General features: G+C 41.3%; 1 protein-coding gene across 1 annotated transcript in view; it reads left to right on the forward strand.

The window, feature by feature from the left end:
• Nucleotides 1–891: 891 nt before the first annotated feature.
• COLQ (collagen-like tail subunit (single strand of homotrimer) of asymmetric acetylcholinesterase) overlaps nt 892–24064 on the forward strand; it is a gene marked incomplete at its 5' end in the record, with an annotated part of 28513 nt that continues 5340 nt past the window's right edge. The window contains 13 exons of the mRNA XM_008941063.1: nt 892–1004; nt 2737–2838; nt 5501–5545; nt 6272–6298; nt 8021–8092; nt 10752–10814; nt 11843–11869; nt 12508–12552; nt 13280–13315; nt 14307–14387; nt 18756–18852; nt 20628–20767; nt 23598–23717. Coding sequence (XP_008939311.1) covers nt 892–1004; nt 2737–2838; nt 5501–5545; nt 6272–6298; nt 8021–8092; nt 10752–10814; nt 11843–11869; nt 12508–12552; nt 13280–13315; nt 14307–14387; nt 18756–18852; nt 20628–20767; nt 23598–23717 — 968 coding nt within the window. The remainder of the gene's footprint in view (nt 1005–2736; nt 2839–5500; nt 5546–6271; nt 6299–8020; nt 8093–10751; nt 10815–11842; nt 11870–12507; nt 12553–13279; nt 13316–14306; nt 14388–18755; nt 18853–20627; nt 20768–23597; nt 23718–24064) is intronic.

Below are 24064 nucleotides of genomic sequence, written 5' to 3' on the forward strand. Positions count from 1 at the left end.
ACCAGATACTTCACTGAAGGCTTTTCTTCCTGCTTGTATTTGGCTCCATGCCACCCTTCAGTTCACAGACAGCCATTCCAGCTGCCGCTAGCCAGAGGAAGAAACCAACAAACATAAATAAATGTTTGCTGTCCTCAGCAGACTTTGCAGAAGGCCCCAATCCTGATTACAGATGTGTTTTCCAAGGAGTTAATTGATTGAGAAAAAAAAAACACAGTACAAACACGTAATTTCTCTGTGAATCTTTGGTCACAACTTCTTATATTGTTGATGAAAGATTACCTCTTAGAAAAGGTTAAATACTTTGCCAAACACAGCTGAGATCCTGCCTTACCAGTCAGTCGGTGACAAAGCTATCAGCTAAATCTGGGTTGCTGAATATTAGATCTTTGGGATGCAAGAATCAGAAATAAGCTAACCTGGTTTCAGCCCCAGGGGAAATAGAAGTAAATGTGCTGTGGAACAGCTTTCCACTCTTACCACAGAAGTGCCTGAAGTGATTTGGTCCAGTTGGTGGGCAACAGCATGGAGTGCTTGCTGGTGGCATGGGGGCTGGAACTGGAAGATGCTATTTCTAATACACTTCTGGCACAGTGGTGAGAGAAAGCAAGAAACATTTCCATCTATTTTCTAATGTTGCCTATCTGAAGTTTTCCAGAGTTAGCTTGTGTTATAGCCACACTGAGAGCTTAAAACTCTGCATAGCCTTCAGCACAAGAAGGAACTTGCAGACTTAAGGGACCACCCAGGTCCATAAATCCTTGTTTGGATTACAGTGTTAGAATCAATGCACACAGCATGGAGGAAAATCCTGTGGAATGGAAACTCCTCTTATTCTGTAAGAAATGTTGGTGGTGTACAAGAAAACAGATGAGTGTTTGTATTGAACAGATCTCCCTTGTTTGGAACAGAAGAAAGAGCCCAGCCGCAGAGTGTGCTGCCTCCTTGGCCCTCCTCCACCACCCCTGTTCCCACCGCCGCTCTTCAGGCACAGCTGGAGCACAGTAAGTGTGGCCCAGGAGCCTTTCTCTTCTTCTTATGTGACTTTTTATGGTGAAGACTGAAGCAGCCTCTCAAGCGGTGCTTCATGGCAACACTCAGCAAATGGGTCCGTCTGAGTTGATACGGCTCTGTTAGGACAAGCGTTCAACATCCCAGCCTGGGGCTTGAAGTAAATCTCAAACAGATCAGGGAGTGAAGCAAGGCTGGGTTTATTCATTCATTTAATTCAATTAACTTATAATATTCTCCTTTCTCTGTTTTGGGAACCTTCCTGAAGGAAGTGGCAATGCCATAAACCCAGGAAGGACAGAAGGGCAATTTTCCGTCCTCCACAATGGTTTCAGGGTGTACATTATAGATGTGTTCTGTTTTGCATCACATTTGCCTTACCCAGTAGTTGAAATGAAAGTCCTAAAATTCTCCGATGGAATTTATTCCCACCATTTAATTTAGGAGAAAACCAGAGGTGTTTGCTTTGCATGTATGGAGTTTTCACTCACCAACCTATGCGCATACTGGTTCTATATGATGTGCATGCATACACATACATTAACATCTGCAACACAGAGGATACAATGGTTATATGATACAGCAATTTGCCCTATTACTTTTATTTCCAGGGTTTGTTTACACCAATATATTTTCCATCCCAACATTAAGAATTTTTCTACCTAATCAGTAATTCTTATTTCTTAAGTCTACTATTTATTTACTACATACAAATGCTGCAGTTATGTTATGTAAATAGTAAAACGTCTGACAAGAACTAATCCAAGAAAAAAATACAGTGTAAAATCTTCCATTGTCTTCAGAGACAGCTCAGGGTGCTGTTCCCCCTAAACCAAAATCTAGTTGCTTCCTCCTTCCTTCTCCCCTCACCTCCCTGAGCTTTGATTTCCATGAAAGGATACTTGGAGACAAGATCTCCTTAGGGATGTGGTGTACTGTCCAGTGAGAATGAGGATGAGACCAGGGTCCCTGTGATTTGCCCAAGCAGTCCAGAGAGTAATCTGAGCATAAAACCACCCTTCACACCACCTCCCCAAACAAACATGAAATCAAACTAAGTAATTACAAGGAGGGTGGGAGCCATGTGAATTCACTACGGAACATGGATTTTCACTCGGAAGCTGAAGATCAGTTGTGTTAACCTGGTGTTTCTGGTTCAGTGTTCATCTGCATTTCCAGGGGACACCTTTTTTGTCACAGAACATAAATAAGCCCGTTTACTCTCGCAAGGCTAATTTTGAAGTCAAAAGGTTAGACATTCATTGATCATTAAGGTCATTTGCTCTGGTCTGCAGTGAACGAATGCCTGTGGGTGAGCTTCTTCTGGAGCGAAGTTCACGCCGCCTGTACCCTTGCTGAACGTAGTCTCTATTATTAGAGCAAAGATGCTATTTTTAGAGAGGAGCTGCTACTTGTGAAGTGGGATGGGGAGAGCAGGGTCAAGTCTAAGAATAGGCTGGGGTCCCACACTGCCTTGGTGAGGCGTGTGGCAGCCTGGCTGTGCCTCTGGGAGAGGAGAAGGAGGAAGCGTGAGGCAGGACGCTCTGCTGAAGTGCTAATGTCCAAGCATCCCCAAAGATAACCTTATGATAAACCCTAGGCTTCTGCCTCAGGGAGAAAAAAAACTCCCTTGAGGCTGTAGCTTTTGGTAGCTGGTTTTTTATTCATTTCTTAGACAAGCTACATATGGCTGCATGTTCCCTCATGTTTTGTGTTATGCAGAAGCTGCTTGCTGCAGATATGGAAGAGTTGTGTCAGGAGCTCCAGATCATACAGGCTTCATCTCTGCCCGAATCACATTGCCCTGCAGGGCCCCCTGGCCCCCAGGTGAGTGAGGCGTCTGTGATTAAACCACGTTGTTCCCTCACTTGGTCCCTCCAAGGTCCTTACAAAGCTGTAAAACATCTGCAAATGCTTTTTACCACTTAATAAGCATACCAAGCTCTGACTTAATTTCATTTTGAGATGACTATGCATAAATCCTGTAGGCTTTTTACCCTGTGTTCTCGTCCCTGCCTTGCATGCTCCAGTCAGTGGAGTTTTACAGTGGGTAGTACTCATCAAAAATCCCAGAGGTGCCATCATTTCCTTCAGAGGCTCTTTGCTATTTTTTTACCCCTGCTTTAGACTCTGTTGTCCTTTCTGTGAGGGAAAGAGCCCATGGAGTGAATGCACAAGAAGCACAATGAACTTGAATGTTAGTGGAGTACATCCCTGAGAAGGCAAACACATACAGCAAACATCCGAAAAAAGAAGGGGCTTCAGGAGAGCAGTGGGGTGGGATTCATGTGACATGGGATCTCCTAGCTTGACCCGCTGACTTGCTGGGTAGCCTTGGGCCAACCTTTTTGACTTCCCGTTTCATTTTCTACAATTTGTCCACTGAGAAGTCTTCTGATGACAGTCAGAAATCCTCTGAGGAAATGGTCCATCTTTACAGGGGAAGTTTTCACAAACGTCTCTCTACTGTGGAGATCATCCATCTGCCTTTCCATTCCAGTTTGTTCCCTCCAAAGAAAAATGAAACCTTTTGTGGAGAGGTATTCCCAGTTTCTCCTGGGGCACAGGCAGTCCAAATCTATGTGCAGTATCTGTGTTTGGGACACTGATCTACCCTGAAGCCCTTGGGTGCCAGTTTTATTACAATACAGCTAATAGCAGACATGGCTCAGGACCTTTGCTGCAGCAAGGCTATGACTGAGGCTTTGGTAGCCTGGTGCAGTTAACAAGCATCCAAACACTGTTTTAAAACTATGGACAGTACAACAGAGTAAAAGTTCAGTTATGTGCCAAAAAGCTTAGCTTTGGTTATTTAGAAGTCAATACTTCAGAAGGTATTTGTAAATAGTCTGGAAGTTGCCATATGAATGTCAGGAACTCATGTTTTATGAACCTTAACTTTATTGTTCTGCTATTCTGTCTTTGCTGAGATGCAGTATGAGGCAGAGTCCCTTAGCATGTGAATGATGAGGTGAGGAGAGAAGCGATGGGAAGCATTTGTACTGTCCTGTATGGAGAAAAGTCTTTTCTGCATTATGAAACAGCCCTGCAGTGTGGTTGGCCACAGCCAAGAGTTGCAGTACATGTGAAAGAAGCAGACATTATTTCAGTCTTCACTACACTGTCTTTAAAAAAATTAAAAATCTTAATACTCCTGCTGACTTAAGCTGAAAGAACAGTAATAGTAATTCTGTTGTTCTACAAAATTCATTGCTATAAATAATATTAATCTTGAAACCAAATGATCTATGATCCCTCCAAGAACATTTTTAAATAGAGTAGGCTGGCAGCTTTTATTATAGCGTCAGAGAGTAGGGTGGGTTTAACATGGCTTTGGAATTTTTAATTATAAATTACGGGACTATGTCTCATAACAGGGCAATGTTAGAGCCAGCAGCCCTCTGGGCAATACTTTTATGACAATGGTCACCTGAAAAGGAATGGGCCCATTACAAAAAAAAGTTGAAGTACTTCTGAATTCTTTTCTGCCATAGCTTGCGTGGTTTTCAAAGGACTTGTAAAAGCTCATGCTGTTGAATCAGAGCTGAATTTTAATACTTCTTCATAAGAAGGTGCATTAGATTTGTAATGAAATAACTCAGACTATAATTTCTTCCATGTGTACCCTAAGGTAAAAATGAAAGAAGATAAAATTTGGCTCTGACTCTAATAGGATGCATTCTGATTGACACTATTGAAAACCTAAAATAGCTCTACTGGCAAAAATAGTTGCAGTAATTTGCATTTGAGGGTACACTTTGCTCCTATTCATGCAGCATGTTTTGGACAGTATAAGACAGCCAGGATCCATACCTGGAGTGAGTGATTTATATGGTGAATCCCATGCTCCATTGTTTTGTTTGTTTTTTTTTTTCCTTAGTCATTCAAAATTAACAGGTGTTCTGTGAACTGAAGCATTCTAAAAAGAAAACTCTTTTTTCTAATGTTTTTGGGTTTTGTTTTTGTTTTTCCGAGATGAGGTTCAAAGTCTCCCTGGGTTAAAGAGTTTCCTGAAAGGAGAGTCAGCCTCAGCTGAGAGAGGGAAATATCTTCAGGATTCAGAAGTGTTGACAATCACCCACGGCCATACCACAGTTCAGAGCCCATCCCATATATTTCATGTCTCTTCCCTTACCATCCCTTTGGCTGACCTCCTTTGCCAGCTGATGTGGTGTCTCTGTATCCTCATTGCCACTAATTCTTCAGGACGCCAATAATTTCTTATCTTTCCTTTTCCACAGTCCTTTTTACTTGCTAGTTTTCTTCATCTAGAAGATGACCCTACACTTCATGTCAGTCCAAGTCTCCAACCTGCCATTCACAAGTGGCACAGATCTGCCATTTAGAGGCCATGTTCAAGCACCAAACCCCAACCCTGAGGGTTTGCACTGCTACCAGGAGACACCTACAGGGTCATGATTTGAGAGTAGGCAACAAGCAGTGCCTCCTTACTAATTCAGCTTAATAATAGCATTACTTTTCTCCGTAGGGTCCAAAAGGAATTCCTGGTGTAATGGGACCAAAAGGGGAGAAAGTAAGTGTCTGTTGTTATGGAGTTTTTTATGTTTTTTTTGGGGGAAAGAAAGGAGGACAGGGATGTTCACTTTTTACCTTGTCTGTTTAGTCAATGGTGGGCCTTATGGATTTAGGGATTTGCTTTAATTTGAATGTAAAGCTCCAAACTGGTTTGAAGCTATAATTAAAAACTTCATTTTTCAGTGTCGATTTTCAGTCCTGAAATATTTTTTATGGCTTCTCAGGACAGCTGCCTCTGTCTAGAGTGTGCATTGGGAAAGCAGCTCAGGTGCAGGTGCACAAGTCAGCAATCTTGCTGTACCAAAAGCATTTGAATGCCCAGTCCTCTGGGAGGATGTGGGAAGCAGAGCTCTCCCGTGCAGTGTTCATTGTATGGCCCAGCTCAGGCACTTGATTTATATAGTGGCCTATGTGTTAAGCCATGGCTTCAGGTCTGCAAAGCCTTTGCTGTGTGATGATGTTTAAAGACCCTTATATCTGAAGGTGAGCACATAATTACATGCTTTGCTATAGAGGGGGATGGCTGTAGATTTAGGGCCGAGAAAACAGGCAAGACCAAGAAGCTCTGTTAAAGTAATTCTTCTCATTTTACCTCTGGAAGCGAAGTCCTGAACACAAAGATATTCTCAATAATTGTGCATTTTTTTAATATAAATGCTTTGACTAATGAACCAATGTGCTTTGTGTGGTGCCTGTGAGACTAACACATTCCTTTCTCTGGCAGGGGGAGATTGGCAGACCAGGAAGAAAGGTATGAACAAAGGTGTTGTCTCAGAAACCCACCTAATACTTGACACATAGCACCTGCCAGAGAGTGGTGCAGACAACAGTTAAAAACAAAGATCAGCTAATGTTGAAGTTTAACCTCTTATGTGCTGCTTTCCCTAGTACCCAGGGTGGGTGGTAGGGAGCTCTGGGTATGGGGCTGGAGAGCTGGGCCTTCTTACTTGGAGAGGTGTCCCAGATGGTTTGAATTCGATAAATTCCCTTAATAAAGCATGCAGCTCTGGCCAGAAGATTGAAACAGAGTGGGAAATTACCTGAACTATGTCTCTGTGGTCAGGGGAAACAGGGTATGGGAGCTGCCATAAAAGGTTTATTTAAAAAGGCCAAAGCAAAATCAAAATTTTTACTCCTCCAAAGTCTAAACAAGTCTCAGACAAGTACCCCCAAAGGAAGAATGACCATTAATGATTACCTGTACAGAGTTTTGGTACCAATGTAATATGCTGACTACAGTCATCTGCCTGGTGACGTATGAGCCATGATATATTGACAAAAGTATGTGCCTCTACATGTGATGAAATAGAATATGTTATCTCAGTGGCTAAGTACCACCATTTAATGTAATTAACTTTAAAAGAAGACAGAAATGCAGGATGAAATCAGAGATATACAGGGGATAGTCACTAACCAGGAAAAGAAGTACCTTTCTAATAATATACCAAGGATTTTAACACCCTTCTAATAATATACAAAGGTTTTTAACACCAGCTACCAATCAGTAATTCAAATAAATACAAAACATATAAACAAAATAGGTGTTTTTCTTTAATCTAAATGGCAAATGCCCTACAGTAAACAAAAATATTTACATAAGTTCAGGTGTTCAAAAAAAACAATGTCTCAGAGTCACCCACCAGCCTAGAAGAGAGTGCAAACCTTAAACATGGTACATCCTTATTTCCTCTTCTGACAAAATCTAATAGGTCTCAAAAGAAAAGTTCCTCAAGTTGGAAATAAAACAGTATAACTCATGCTAAAAGTTGTCTGGCTCATGGGAGGTCACTCTTAGCCCCAAATATCATGACAACATTTCTAAGATCATATTGTCAAGTGGCATAAAGAAATAGCACTGAAAAAAATCTGCAGTATTTTAGGAGATACTCAAAGAGACTTATAGAACGTAATTAAAATAGATTAATAACTGTATGTATGTGGTTATTGCTAGTCCTATATTAGCTAATAAAAAGCAATTACAGCTAGTAATATGAGAATGTTCAGAGCAAGAGTGATAGTAAACAGTAGTAGGAATATCTTAGGTAAAGATTTGGTTCATTTTTTAACATAAATTTGATTCACACATATAATTACATGTAGATCTTTTTTATTTACATCATATTATTAAATGGAAAAAGGACTTAAGTTATTGATACTGGTTTTTTAGGACGATTATTCTTGCTGCATGTAGATTTACTCTGTCACTGATCTGCTTACTTAAATTAGTACAACCTGTTATTTCTGCAAGCCCACACATCCTCTAGTACAGTTAACACAAACTGTATTATGAACATAATATAGTGAGGTTTATATTTAAAAACCTGCATTTGCACATCTTTTCCTGAAAAGACTTTATTTCTCCATATCTTCTGTCTACAGAAGAATCCTGTGTGTAGCCTTTCTGTCTACAGTGGAAGCCTGTGTGTAGGAATGGTGTTACATGAATCATTGTAATCCATGTTTTCTGTTCAAGGGTAGACCAGGTCCTCCAGGTGTCCCTGGGATGCCAGGACCAGTGGGATGGCCCGGACCTGTGGGACCGAAGGTAAGACTAAAATTTACATGGATTAACCTGTTCAGCATCACGATCTGAACAGAACAGTTGTCTCAGGATATCTCTAAACCACTATCTGCTGGAGGCTAGGAAGTTGCAGCAGTGCAAGGACACTCTGTGCTTCTCCCATTTCTTACACATCTCTGCAAAGACCTGTGTAGTCTGTGTAGTCAGTCTAGGGTTGGGTTACTCCACCATCAGCCTAGCCCCTGGAACACTTCTTATGTTGATTAAAATATGTCAAGAGGAATCACAGAATGTTAGGGATTAGAAGGAACCTCTGGAGATCATAGAGTCCAACCCCCCCTGCCAGAGCAGGACCATCTAGTCTGGGGCAGGTCACACAAGAATGCATCCAGACAGGTCTTAAACGTCTCCAAGGAAGGAGACTCCACAACCTCCCTGGGGAGCTGTTCCAGTGCTCTGGAATCCTTACAGTAAAGAAATTCTTCCTCATGTGGAGGTGGAACTTCCTGTGCTTCAGCTTGTAAGTTGAAAGGGAAGTTGAAAATCAGTCTAATGAAGTGTCACTGCTAACCACTGGGGCCCCACAATCACAGGAATCAGTGTTTCAAAACTGATCATCATCTTTATGACCATTCTTTATGATGATCTCTTTGCCTGAATGTGTACTTGGCAGCATAATTGTGTGCCCATACGGTCAGAGGGAAAATACTAGGCTGGTATCAGGGGAAAACACAAAATCATACGGATTGCTGATCACATCTTTGAAGTTCATTCCCATACAAACCAACATTAATTCCTGTGATTTCTAATAACCAGCATCAGAATAAGTTTCAGGAGACCCTTTGCTACTACAGAGTGGTTGCTTCATCTGCATTTATCATTAAAAAGCTGCAGGGCAGTCCTTTACTGAGTATTATTTTATGCAAGAGGTGTACAGCTCTTCACAGAGGTCACAGTAGATGGAGTATCTGCTAGGACTTTTGAGATAACTTCCTTTTCGTCAAGCTAGTATTTATCAAGCAGAAGGACTGCACACAGTGTTCAGTTCAAAGCTGCATTTTCCAGTAGATCTTTGAATCGTCCTTTGAAGGCTGGTGCCCTCACTTCAGAGGACATGATGCAGTAGCTCTTGCTGCAAGAATAGTAGCAGGTGACTTCTGAATTCAAGCCACATCTAGGAAAACTCTTCAGACCTTCAAACTCTTCACAGCTATGTTAGATGAAGAGCATTGTATTATAGTATGTGGGAATGTAGGCAAGTGCCAAGAGAATACATATTTAAAATGTTCACTTTGAACTGTGAGATAGAAAATTGCATCCCCTCCAAATGCATTGCGTGATGTGATTTCCCACCGTGGGAGGAGTGAGGGCAGAAGGAAGCTCCAACTACTTCTTTTGCTCACCATCTTAGAACTGAGAACAGAGCAGTCAAAAAACTCATTCACTTGGCCTATTCCTTATAGAAGATCTAGTTTTATTTAGAGAAGTCTTCCTAATTTTGAGTTTATGTCTTCCTTGTCTCTTGCTAGACTTTTCTGTAGCACTTCTAGGAGTATCCATTAGATTCAGTAGTAATACTTTTCCCTATACTTTGACTGCAAGTCCTGCTTACTGTTTGTTGGCAATTCTTCCACTTTTATTACCTCTCTGATACCTGTCTCCTCTGTTCTTTAGATGGGTTCACACTTTCATTTCTTCTGGTCTTCATAAATATCTGTTTCCTGACTATCAATGGAGGCTGCAGTCAAATAGAAGCCAGCAGATCTCTGTACTCACTTCCACCAGTTATGTCTCTCTTTCCTTTCTTTTCTTCTCACCTCTGATCTTCCCAAACTCCTGACACTCATCTTCACCATAGTAATTAGCTACATCCTCTTCTTGCTGTAAATCTCCAGTTACTTGCTGTTTGTTTTCTTTTTTTTTCCCCCCACTCATTCCCATCTCTGTGCCTTCTCTTTCTTCAGCTGGGACTCCTCACTTGTTTTGTCTGTCTTTGACACACCCTTGGTCCAATCCTTATTTTTCTTACTTTGTTTCTTCAAGTTTTTTTCTGAACCTCTGCTGGAGCAGCAGCCAATGTGAAAATCCTCTCCATTCTAGGACAGTGAAAGCCAAAGGAGGTGAGAGTCAACTGCATTCTGCTGGTAGAGCTGCTGCGTATCTGCAGGGACTATGCCGTATTTCATGCTGGATATAATTAGCTGACAGCAGCCAGAGAAGCTGTTGTAAAGCCTTTTCATGGTTTACTGGCTCCAAACCACCGTAAAGCACATTATGTCTCAGAATGACAATAAAAGTAGTCACTATGCCTCCTCAAGCCATAAAGGCTTGCAGCAAAATACCTTTCTTTTCTGCAACTCAGTGGGAGTCATGCTGGGTAGATACAATGTACCTTAATGCAGTAAAGAGATGCACTGCTGCTGCTAATTTGTTTGCCTTTAATACCATCTGGCAAAACTGAGGCACAAGGAACACACCTAAGAAAAAGCAAATAGAAGAATAAGATAACATATGAGGACTCAGGCAGACTACCACTGCAATGTAGACCTTTCACTCTAGTGCTACACCAAGGTCAGGGTTGTCTCAAATTTGACCTAAAACCTGAACCACTAAGCTGTCAAACATTCAGATATGACCTTTTCAGAGAGCCACAATCAATAACTCTCTTTATTGACCCCTTTAGGGTGAAAAGGGAGAGTTGGGTGTGATGGGATTACCAGGTACAAGAGGACCAATGGGCTCCAAGGTTTGTTAACCAAACGCTGCATTTTCAGACGTTGGTTTCTAATGCTCTGCTGACAGCCGCTTCCCTCATGAATTTTCTGGAAAGCATTTACCAAGACATATCTCTTCTAATACAGCTAAAAAGATATGTTCTCCTTCAAGCAAGGTTATGTTGTCTTGTTGGGCTTGGCTCTGGTTCTGGCTTTTCATAAAAATGCTTTTGTATGAATTATTGTACGCATAAATTTGTTTTAAAAGCAAAACTCATGTATAATTCTAACCCACTAGAAAACTGGACTTCTTAAGTATATCTGCTGCATTAAGTCATGTCTGCAGTGTTTTTCACCCACCTCATAAGACTGTGGAGATCTTTTTGGTCCTCTACTAAGACTATGCATATGTATTGACAGTTGGCTAGTAAGCGCAATGTGGTCTGAATGTTCTAGTAATTGCACATCATTGTCTGTAGCATAGCCTCTGCCTTTACAAATCTAAGCCACAACATTTTCAGGTACCTGAAAAAAACTATGTAATCAGATTATTCAGATAAAGGGCTGGAAAAAAGAACAGAACACTGTTTTTTACTGTATGTTTCTTAAAGGGAAACTCGGTTTTATATTAACCCTCACATTAGAAGATTGTTTAAGTGTAATTTAAGGATGTCCCAGGGGGGAAGAAACAAAAACAAAAATGCAGAGGAGGAAAATTATTGCTAAAATTGTTTCAGATTATTAATTGTGGCATCTAAGGCTTTATTCGCTTTCAGTTACATTTAATTTACCTTGTTTCAATTTTAAAGCAATATCAAACTGCTGGCTTTACCTGGCTTTTTCATATTGGCTTTTGAGCTGAGTTGTCTTGCCTTTAATTCACATTTCATAGTTCTGTTTCAGCGCAATTTTAGAAGATATAAATATTCATTTGCATTCACAAATTGATGCAATTAATTATTTGTGCTTTGTTCTTTTTCCTCATGTTAAAGTTTGAAAGTCCAGCTTCTTGAGTGATCTTGAAAGCAAGAAGCATTAAAATCTCTCTCCTTCCCTTTAGGGTTTTCCTGGAACTAGAGGAGAAAAGGTCAGTGTGACAATAAAATAATATATAATTTAACAACTGGAAGCAGTTATGTAAAAAATGTAACTGTCAAAATGAGATAGAATTTTGATAGAGTGAAGTCTAAAGATTGCACTGAGAAATGAAAACAAACATGGAGAAGGAGCACAGTCTTATGGCTTGGACTGGGATGCTGCAGAAATGGGTTTTACACCCTGTCTTCTTGTGAGCAAGCTACTACCATGCACCTCTACTACAGTTTCCCCATCTGTAGAATGGTTGTTGCTCTGGTTTATTTAGTTATCTAGATACACTTTGGCACAGAAAGAGTTTTTACTCTAAGACTTTACAACAGGATCTGAACTTAGATGAAGCCAGCTGGGAAAAAATAAAGTTTGGAAGTATGATGCCAGGAAATAACATATTTAAAGTAATTATTAGGCACCAATGAGTCTTTTTTCCTACAAGCCTTACTCTTAATTCTGTTACTGTATCAATGAGAGCACTTAGAAAACACTTTGCGATATCCATCATATACTTCACTCTGAAGATATTACTGTATTCTGCATGACTTCAAATAAAGCCTCACACAGCAGAAAAATTTTTTCTTCCTTATGAAATGGTAGTAATTAGGCTGTTGTTGCCCTATTATTTCTCTCCAGGGATCCAGAGGTGACAGGGGTGACAAAGGAGTCAAGGGAGACCAGGTAATTTTCTTTTCCAAATGGCTGTGAGTTTTGGCTGAACGTGCACATGAGGACTAAAATACTTCTCGTAGCAAAAACCAGGAGCTCTATGGAGGAAGGAAAGCTGGAAGCGTCTTACTGCGAAGGCAAGAGTGGCAGGGAAGGCAGCGGTCCTCCTTGGTGGGAGGGCAGTGGGGCAGCATCCGTGTGCCTCAGGACATAGATGGGGTGATGAGTCACAGGGGTTTCCCTGGAGGCAGCGTCAGTCTCTGCTGGCCTGTGCGGCCCAGGACCACAACAGCTTGCCAAAATGCTTTTAGTCGGGAACAGGTAGTGCTGGGAGGGGACAGGGGAATGGTGTGAGATTCATGGCTTGGGCATTGTCTTAATTAAGAAAGGAAAAGTCAGCTGCTTTTGATGTAAATGGAGAAATGCCATTCCCAAACGCAGGCGTTGGAAGCTGACGAGGTAGCAGGGTTATCTGTAGACAAAGCACAAATGGGATGTTTTTGCCAGAGGAGTGGAAGCAGGTGGCAGAGGATCAGACACAGGAGTCATGTCACCATACAAGGGCTTTACAATAAAATTTTGCTTCACCTACTGCATGACCCACAGTGCTGACTCACAGTGCAGGTTTTTTTAACTGGTATCAATACCTGGTACTTGATTTTCTTTCTTTCAAAGAAGGTGCTGCTTTGTCAAAGATCACTCCACATTTTCTGATTATTTTTTTCCTTTTGCTTTATAGGGAGAAATAGGATTCCCTGGAATGCTGGGACAAAAAGTAAGTGGGCATGATGTGTCGGTGAATTGTGTTAAGTGTTGACATACAGTCAATGAGTGGCTTCAGGGACATCGTAGAAAGTATAACATTGAAAGCCTCCTTGAAAAAATGACCAACACTTCTTGGACTTGATCAAATTCTTTAGGGTTTTTGTTGTTTTGTTTTGTTTTGTTTTTGTTTTGTTTTGTTTTGTTTTGTTTTTTGTCTGAGGAGAAAACTCTGAGATTTAGCTTTTTGCTATTGTTTCTTCTTTTTTTCCCCCGAACAATAGTTTACGCGGATTCTTCCTCCTCCTTAACATATTCAAACTCTTGATTATAGATTGATAGCTGCCCCAATTGTTTGGGTATTATTCACTTGAAGTTAACAAATACTTCCTTCCTGATACTCTGGATCAAAATGGCACCTCTATAAGTAGTAGTGATAACCCTGACCAGTTTTTATGTCATGATTATTCTGTTCTTGAAAGGCAATAAAAATTCAGATGTTGACTTATGGATAGAAAGCCTGAAGGAGGATAATTTTATGACTTAATGTCATATTATCTCTGAAATTAGGATAAGGAAATCGTGGCTATTTCTAAGGAGGCTATAAAATAAGTGAATTCACCTCCCTTTCTCTTCTTCATCATGTGTGATGTTATTACACATGCATCTTAGCAGCAAAGAAAGATATTGCCAAGGGATCAGGGAGTTTTTCTAACCTTGACCTCTTCAAGTCTCTGAGCATGTTTCTACTATATCCATTTGACCTCCTCTTTAGGAAAGGATTTTTTCAGGAAAAAGTAGGTAAATTGTAAGAGATTTTTTTTTTTTTTCTGTTATGCTTGTTTTGACGTATTTTATTATAACTTTGGATTTCTGAGAAAGAAATGGTGCCAGCATTATCTAGAGGAATTGTTTGAATGAAAGCACCACCCACCTCCTGTCTTACATAGGGCAAGTATAACCATGTACTTACATCCTGCTTCCTTCCCTCTGCACCTTCCAAGGGAGAAATGGGCCCGAAGGGACAATCTGGAGTACCAGGACACAGAGGACCTATAGGAAGACCTGGAAAACGAGGCAAACAAGTAGGACCATGGTGTTTCCTTTTCCCATGACTCATGGCGTCTGTGTGATCGTGGCATGCAACTGTGCCAATCTGTGCTCTTGTGGTATCATGAACTTCACCACACAGGGAGGGGACAGAAGCCCTGAAACACTTCACACACATGTACAGGCTACACAGGAGTTAAAATCTCAGCTTTAGAACTGGAGCCTTATCTGTAGCATTCAGCTCCCTGGCCATACAGCACAGGGAAAACTGTATTTTTCCTGGCTTGGTCACAAACCTGTTAAGATCCAGGTCCCAGACAATGCAGTATATAATGCCATGGTGTTCTGCACTTTGTAGATCCCAACCCTGAAGCCGACTTAAGGAGCAGGGCTGCTCAGTTTACAGGCAGACTCCAATGGCAAATGAGATATATCCAAAATTCAACACATTTCAGCTTGCCCAGGTGCCATCCTCCTCCCCTTGCGAAAACTGGGTGCCTGGGATGAGAAAAGGAACGTTTGTAGGGAAACAATGGCCCTGAATGAGGGAGAGATTGCTGTGGATGCTACAAAAATTAGTTTCCCCTCACCTCAGCTTTGGGCAGAGACAGCATCAGCATCTTGCAAGGTCCCGTTGCCTGTCCATGCATTTTTCTCTCCAGCTCACCAGTACAAAGAGCTACACTACTGGTAGCAAAACCACACTTGTGTGCACTGGCAGCAGCTCCCAGTAGACTGAGAAGGGTATGCTGTAAGGGATTACACTGGTATGTGGCCTGTGCCAGTGAAAACCACGGGTCTGTACATCCAACCCTCAGTCCTGTGTTACACTGCAATGCACCCCTGGTTTCTATCACATGGTAGTGCTAGAACCTCCTGTGTGCATCCAGTGCTGGCTCGGGCTCTGCCCTTGCTGCTGAGCCTGCCTGGAGGATGCTTTCTGTCCACATGATTCAGCTGGGCTGAGTCAGGCTTTGCTCAGGTCCAAGTGTTGGTCAACAGAGATCAGCTTGCAGAGCCACAAGGCCTTGGACATGCCTGTCACACAGTGCAAAGAACCAAAGCACTAAAACACCGTCTCTGTTTCTCCTGTTTCCTCTGCTAACACTAAACCAAGATTGATTTGTTAGACTGAATATTTATGTGGCAGCCCTTGCCATAGTTCTGCATGCCAGGGACAGATTCTTCTGCTCTAAGAAAGGTCAGGGAGACACATAGCAACCTTAGGGGATGGTAATCTTGTATGGAAGCTTCTTCAGGAATGGGATGGTTGGCAAATGGTCCTTATTTTGAGATCAAAATAATTACGCTGGCAGAACTATCTTTTCAAATTTTCAGATTAATTGTAGAGATCAGGAATTGTGTGTAAATTTTATACTGGCTCTTCCACTATAACATTTTCCAAGGAGGAGGTAGCAAGATTGGTATAGTTACTTGTTCAAGTCACCAAATAGACCTCTTTGAGTGCACCTATCCTTTTGTATTTATTTTAAGCAATTACATCAGGGATAAAAAGGAGACCAGTTCCTGGTACTCTGAACTGCCACCTGCAAAACCTGTTTCTTTCCACTAACAGAACTAACCTGTTCTTGCTACACTGACATTGATATTAATGTACATCTACTTAGATACAGGAGCTTGTAGATGTGGTGCTTAATGGGCTTAGACGAATGTATTTTATTTGCAGTCTAGCTACACGCAGCATCATAAACAGAAACACATGCCTGCTTCACTGTTGCTCTAATGCCATCAGCTGAGATCTGAAGTAAAAGAGTAGCCAGTGTGGGGGAAAATTAAAAGTTGGGTGTTAGGGACTGAGCAATAGGTCACCAAGTAAGGGAGGTATGTGCAATGTAAGTCTGCTAGATTTTTTTTGTCCTTGATTGATCTGGTTTTAAAAGTTGATGTGTGCTCTTTGCTGTTTGTTTGGTTTTTTTTTTTTATGCTACCAAAGTAATATGAGTATACAGAGTATCTTTCCAGAGCCTAAGGCAAAGAGAAGAGGTAGTGCCTGCAGTTCAGCTTGAACCAAGCACACTCCTTTCTTGACTTTAGACATTTTGTCATATTGCACAAAAAGTGGTGACATAAGGTGTGTCATAATTTAAGGAAACAATCCATGTGACTAAAAGAATGTTAGCTGCCTCTAAATTAGGATTTCCAGGCCCAAGAATCAGTACACAAACCTCTTTCTGTGTGCCCTGAGAGCAATTTCAGAATTGATCAGCATGAAAACCAGGTCTCCCTCTCTGTAATTGATGAACTAGCTATTTCCTGCTTTCTTTTCTAATCTTTTGGAAAAACTTGAGAGTGGCATTTTAAGGTTCTGTGGGTCTGGCTGCTGCCTTTAAGTGCTGTAGCTGTCTGGCTGTTCAGCTGAGAGGATAGTTTCCATCAACATGGGGCTGTTTCCTGTCTCTTGATCCAGCTGACTTCCCTGGATAAAAGCAGCTAAATTAGGAAGGTGTGACTTCCACTTCCATTTTGAGATACATCTTGATTATCTCACTGACTTCTTCAGCTCTCCCCTGCCTCTAGGAGTCACAAGTCACAGCCTCACTGTTCTCTAACTGAGATTTAACACCTTATAGTTTGCAACTTGGGAATTGAGCCTAAGGAGCAGGTTTAGGGGTTCAGTCTTGATCAGGAGGAATGACTTAGGGATCTAGATGATGTTAATTTGAAAGGAAAGAGAGGAATATAAATATTGTTCATGGGAAAAGCTTCTTTGAATGCCATGAAAAGAAACAAGGCAAAAATATTTAATATAAATCTCTGCCTTTATTATTTAAGCTCTGTGCTAAACAAGACAGCATTAAGCAATCATTCCTCCAAAGCAGCAGACACCAAAGACAACTCATTTTCAGGCAGTACATGTCTGACTGGCACTGGCTTGCCTCTGCCAGATCCTTGTTTATCATGTAGGGGAAAGACATTTCCCACAGATTTCTTTGGGGCTACAAAATCCTGGTCTGCTAGTTGTGTATTGTGCAATGTAAGAACCAATTAAGAACCAGCATCACTGACATTCACATAAATCGTGGAATATTTTGGTTGCACAGAGCTTACCTAGTAGGATTAAACAAAGCAAATATTCAGTTAGTTCCTTACGGACCACGGCAAAATGCACCTTCCTCTGTTGAAATGGCACATGTGACAATCTAATATGTCTGTGGGACACAACGTACTATACAAGAACAAATTATTTTAGCATAGATTGCTATATGTGCTTCATTACTCTGAAACTAGACATGCAACCACTCATCATGCACCTGTGAATGCACACTAACCTGGAATCACACCATCTTCAAGGAATTAATCTCCTTTGTCATGTAAAGAAAGCTTAGTACCTGCAATTTTTGTTATGCTAAATAATGTATGCTGTTACATAAAACTCAAATCAGATATTTAAATTTTATTTTGTGTAATACACTTCTGCAATGTAAACCTTTGGAGAGTATATGAGTAGGAAGATAAATATAGGGAGTTTTAATAAGTGTCACCATATTAAATCCAGGAGCAAAAATAGGAAGGTGCTGAACAGTTCCAGGGTGAAAATTCCAAATGCCTAAGGGTGTGACTGCACAAACAAGTTCCCAAGAGGCAAATTAGGGCTGGTTTTGCAGAGTATTAGCAGTTTATGGTAGCTGTGTTTAAGCCGATCTCCCACAGGTAACTTTACAGCATTTTGACTGAGCAATAAGGTACCAGAGGGACACCATTTGTCTGCATGGTGTTGCCACACACGAGGTTACACTTCGTAAAGCCAAGCCCTTCTTTGCCTTGTGATGATTTATTGACACAGCTATACCCACAGTGAAAGTCAATGAAACACGTGAGTCCAGGCACTTAAAGTATCTCTGAAAACATTGTGAGTCTCAAAGTCATTAATGTACTACGCAAAGACCACACCCTAAGACTGGGAAATGTCACTGTGGAAGCCCTTGCTGACTCCATAGTGAATTTTCTCTTTTTTTCCTCAGTGTGTATTAGTGCAGTAACTAACGATTTCCAGGGTCAGCTATTTCAGCTCCACCAGCCCTGTCTTTCTGAGCTGCACTGACTCCTAGAAAGCCTAGAGAGCTACCAAGGGTAAAAGGCATCCTTAAATAAAGGCTATCGAATTACTAAGATCAGAGCAGAGTGATTCCTGACTCCACACAGAGCAGATCTCTGGGCCTGTTCACATTTAGGAGCAGAAGTCCTGCCTGGACATGCTTTTCTGTCTCCACGTGGAAGAGGACAGCAACTCTTCCTGGGGGTGGGGACTGTGAAGCTCGTGCTGCATGCTTCTATCAATCAGCAAATGTCTTGGCTCTCTTGAAAGGGAAGCCTGTGCTGGCTAGAAGAGGTTGTATGTTATTAATAGTTTAGCAAATCAGTGGATGTCTCCTCTCTCCTAGGGACTAAAGGGAGACATTGGACCTGCGGGTATCATGGGTCCACCTGGAAGGCCTGGTCCTTCTGGCCAGCCAGGCCCCCCTGGACCTTCAGGATCAGGTAAGCAGGAGATGAGGTGAACTCCTAAACAGTGTCCCTGCTCTCAGCCCCTCCTGACTTAATGCCTATGCCTACACAGGCCCCTTTGCAAAAACTGCTGCAGGGCTTCATTTGCTTCTCCAGTGACTGCAAGGAGAGGATTTACCCTGAAGGCAGGTCATGCCATCCTTGTCCATTACAGGGACTCGGTACCTCACTTTAAAGCCTACATTATGGCTTCTGTTGTTTCAAATAAAACCAAAACCATGGCCTGTGTGGTTCCTGTGGGACTCTGGTAGATGGGAATGATGAAAAGCCATCTGGCAGCCTTGGAGGCACTAGTTAATCTCCATCCTCAAAGCCGTGATGCTTCTCCAGATATCCTGGTTTACAGTGAAAGATTGCCATTTCTAATCAGCCAGAACATACTCACCCTGTGCAGCTCTGAATAAGAAAAAGAGGTAAAACTCTAGTCACAGTGGCATAAATGAAAGAAGGGAAGAGAAGGAAAGGAATAGGAGTCAGAGGGGAAAAAGGGCAGTGGAGGAAGACTTTCGCTTTAATTAAGTGCTGTGTGTTGTAGAAATGATGAGGAAAATCTTGTAATTGATAACTGTACGGCTTCAAAGCTGTTCATGCACATGAACTCTGGGCAGCTTGTGAGGCCAAGTGTAGACATGAAGGACAATACATGACCCACAATGTTTAGTGACAGTGAACCCTCAGGTAAGGTTTTTTTCAACCCAGATATATGTGCTGAAGTATCCAAGAAGGAAAGCAAAACTGGTTGGAAACTACTGTTGCTTCAGATGGACAACAGCTTGTACTGCAGCTGATCTGTTCATCGTCCTCTTCCATTTTGCTTTCCCCTTTTCTTCACCTGCTTACCTCAGTGGGCAGGAGAGAGGTCTCTGCTTGTGGTGGTGTGTGAATGGTGCATCTGTAAAGCTGGGGACTGCTTCAAAATCTTCACATATCTCATGTCTCCCATTATGAAACATCTTTGTCTTGAGAAAACTAGCTGGAAGTTTTCAGAGGGCAAAATTTTGACCATGCCGATGGGAAGGCAGCCAGGATCTTGAGGTTACTTTTTAAAAGCTTTATTCCGTCTACAGAAGGTTTATGTGTCAGGCTTGTTAATCTTTTTCCTCCAGAATATAAATTCTGATCCTAAAAGATCTTTCTGTAATGATGTCAGTGTTTGCAGTATGAACATGTTGGCTCATAGTCTAATTCTGCAGAGTAGGGCATCCTTACCAAAAATTGAAAGTCAAAAGCTTTTTAAAATTTTTATTTGTAGCAAATCCTGTATTTCTGTTTGGGTTTTCCTGTACAGAAACCTCTGAAACAGCATTGCTCAAGTGGTTGTACAAATGCACAAGTCCAATGTGTTGTGGATGTATACAGAGACTGACTATGCTAAACTTGGTGCAGAGGTGCTGTAGGGTGATCTGTGTGTTCATCACATCCTGAATTTCTGTAGCTTCAAACAGACTGACCTTTTTTATAAGCAAATCATACCTCTCTTTCTCTATAAAGTTGTTAGAAAAATTTAGAAAGTGATCTGAAATAAAATATGACTATGGTACGAACTCAGGTATTTGTCCTGAAGTGCTGGAATTGGTGGTTCTGGTAATCCCTTCCCTCAGTTCCCAGTGGATTTGGTGAGAGATGTGCACATCTGAAAACTTGGGTAGATGCATATATCCACCTGACCTGTGCTTTTTCCACTAAGACTGCATTTCTGTTTTGTGGATTAACTTCATAAGAAGGCAACCTGGTATTTTTCTTCCTAGGGCAATTTGCAATAGGACCAAAAGGGGAAAGAGGACTTCCAGGGCCTCCAGGGAGATGTCTCTGCAGATCCCCACAGCATATGAATAACCCACACTATGAGGAATCTGTGTTTGGACACGGTTATCCAAAAGTCCCAGCGGTAAGCAGATTTTCTGGCATGAGTGGTTCTGAAGTACTTTTCTTGTAAGAGGTGGGGTACTCACTAATATTTTGGGTTTAATAGGGAAGGTGTCTTATTGCGGGCAATGTGTAATTTGTAATATCCAAGACCTCTGAGATCTGGTTGGTGCAGAAGAGTTTGGTCTCATGACTAGTCTGAGGGTTGTGTGATTGAGGTGCTGAAATGCAGCTATTTCAAACCATCAGTAATGTTGCACCTGTTCTAAAACCTTTTTTAGAGCCTGAGGGTGCTTTCTTCATCTCTTACTGTACATATTTAATCTGTTCTTTTTATTTCAGTAAATTGGAATATATTTCAGATTGGTCAGTGAAGTAAGCATCTCTTTCTTGCTTATTTTTTGTATCTTGTTCTGCAAAGACAGTAACTTCAGAACTGAATATTGAGGTCAAGCTTTTCTCATATACAATAGAACTTTCTCCCAAGGCACAGACCCTTTATCTTGAGCCAAAAAGGAGAGTCCACAAACCCTGAGAGTCAGAGTTCTGAGCTCCTGTCTGTAGACATACACTTTATATTGTTTTCAATATAAATGTCAATCTCTAGCCTTCTTGGAAGCATTTTTTACGAGCAATTTGGACAAAGTACTTATTGGTTGAAAGTGACCTAGCAATCTTTCATCTCTGTTTTCTCTGGGAATACCATTTTGTACTTTCTTTTCTGCTGGGCCCCGCCTTAATTATTCTGTGCACTGTAGCACTTAATCAGCAATGAAAACACCACCTCGGTACTGTGTACCACAGTACAGCCCAGCCAGTCTTGCAGGTGGGTATTGTGCAGCGTCTGGTGGTCTCTGAATGACAATAAGCAGCAATTAGCTTTAACTTGCCCATCTGCCAGGTTGTCAGAGAGCTGTTACAGTGTGTGAAAGGGACATACTCACAACACTGCTCATTAAACTGGGTCATTGAATTCAATCTTTTGCATATGCCTGCTGCAAGTCTTGTCAGCTGCTCACTCAACCCTGTATGTGTTGCACTACAAAAAAAGCGCTATTGTTTTTAAATCATCATGGTGAGAGAAAAAAGTGCATAAAGTAAAGGTGCATATCACATCATTCTGCATGCTATTGCAAAAAAACTGTCATGTACTTCATGGCATGGTGAACTCGTAGGAAAAGGTATGAAGAAGCTTATGGCTCACAATATTCTGTGTAGGTCTTTCTCCATCAGGCACAGTTTCATATTAGATCTTAAAAGATGGTAATGAGAGTGTAAGTATGTAAAATATAAGTACCCCACAGTATCGCTATGAACCCTCATTTGATGATGATCAAGTGGTGTTTCACTCTCAGAAATGCAGGATGGCAAAGCAGCAAGATTCAGCTCTGAAAGTGGAGTGCTTGGAAAGCAGCACTCCTCATTTGCCTGCCCTGTTGGTCTTACTTCCCCAGGTGTCAAGAGCAGGAGCTTAATCACTGATATTACTTACTTCCTTCAGAACCCCATGGAGCCGCTTTGAAGCCTGCCTTGTACCACTTGAAAACCATTGCCAGGGTTTCTGTAGCTGCACTAGAGGGGTGCACTACATGGACAAGACCCAGGGACAGTGCTCCAGGCCTCCAGTCCCAGTGCCATGTGGTTTGCCAGAGCAGCATCTGGCCACAGCACATCCCCAGTGCAATCACCCACTCTCCCGGCAACTCCTCTGGTGCCAGCGCTGCCAGAGGGGAGAGGCTAGGAGACAAAGCACTGGTTTTCTGTCACTGGCTAGGGTTCATTCTGGGATTTATGTCTTTTGCAATTTCAAAGGCCAGTATCTGTAGGAGAGAGTTTCAGAGAGCAGAGATCTGTTATTGATTTCAAGAGAAATTAGATCTCTGGGGCTGGGACTTGAGCTCCTGTACACAATTACAGAATCAGTCCTTTGCTGGCTTCCTATTTCTTTGCTTTCTTTCATTCAAGCTGAAGGCACTTTTATTCAATGCTTCTTTAATGAAATTGGCCTTTGTTGAGGGCTATGGGAATATTTGGTTATGTAAAAATTTCAGGGTAATTTGTTTTAAAAAGATCCAATTCTGTTTATGCTGGTGGGAATCAGGCTCTGCCCTAAATCCATTTTGCTCAGAACTCCGTTTATGTTTTCTTAATTTAAAAATGTTTTGAATCTTGCTAAAATTAATTTGATTAAACTGCTGAAGGAAGATATTGTTTCCTAATGCCCCTTCTAGCCAGCTCAGTGACTGAGACATTCAAAAAATTGTTGAGAGGAGCTCATCCTAAATTTTCCCTTTTGAACTAATTTTGAGGGGTTTAATTGAAGACTTGGCTTTGGACTACACTATATGCATATAAAGAAGCATGCATTTCAATGCCAATTAAATCTAAACAAAGTACAAAGTAGTAAAGATAAATGAACATTGCACTGAGTAATGTATTATTTATTTTGCAGTCATTGGCATGCCTGAAAAATTATAGACAAACCCAGAAAAAGCACTTATGTCCATATGGATTTTGCAACTCTTCCAGCATCTGACTGTTTGAGCACCTGACAGTTTTTCTCAACAATGATGGTGTATGAATATTTGCATGATCATCACCTAGCCATAGCTAGGTACTCAGGAAAGACCATGCTCCTCAGAAAGCTCATGTCTCTTCTTACCAGTCACAAACTGTCAGTCCATGGGTGCAAGTTCTCACCCCATTCTGTTTCTGGAAACAACCAAACCATTTTTTCTGTGTAATTACTTACCTATTTGCAGATACATATGTCTGTTGGCAAAACAAGATTCTGTGACAATCTGAAACACTTCTCGAGAGGGTTACCAACCACCTCTTCTTCTGTGCCCCAGATTTTTGTGGTGAATAATCAAGAAGAATTGGAGCGGTTAAACACTGAAAATGCCTTAGCTTTTAGAAGAGATCAGAGATCTTTGTATTTCAAGGATACCTTTGGATGGCTTCCAGTCCAGGTGAAAATATGACTGTGGTCTCAGAAAACTCGTGAGTGTGTGTTTCATTTTTAAATACAGAATACACTTCTGTACTTAAGGTGCCATACAGAATCAGTTAAGCAAATGGAGAAAATCCTCATTTATCAGTACTGCCACAATCATAGATAATGCTGTGATATTTGTTCACAGGAGTCTTAATTATTGAGGCATTAATTCATCAGCATTGAAGATTTTACTAACCTCCTTGTGAACCAGGCTTCACTGGTGAACAAACTGGGGCTGAGTTTGGGGAAATACAATAGTAAGAGCATTTTTAAATATGAAATAAGGCAAAACTCAACAGGGGAAAAAGTTGTGGAAAAACA

The sequence above is a fragment of the Merops nubicus genome, unplaced genomic scaffold (genome assembly GCF_000691845.1).
Source record: "Merops nubicus isolate BGI_N331 unplaced genomic scaffold, ASM69184v1 scaffold29135, whole genome shotgun sequence".
NCBI lineage: Eukaryota > Metazoa > Chordata > Aves > Coraciiformes > Meropidae > Merops > Merops nubicus.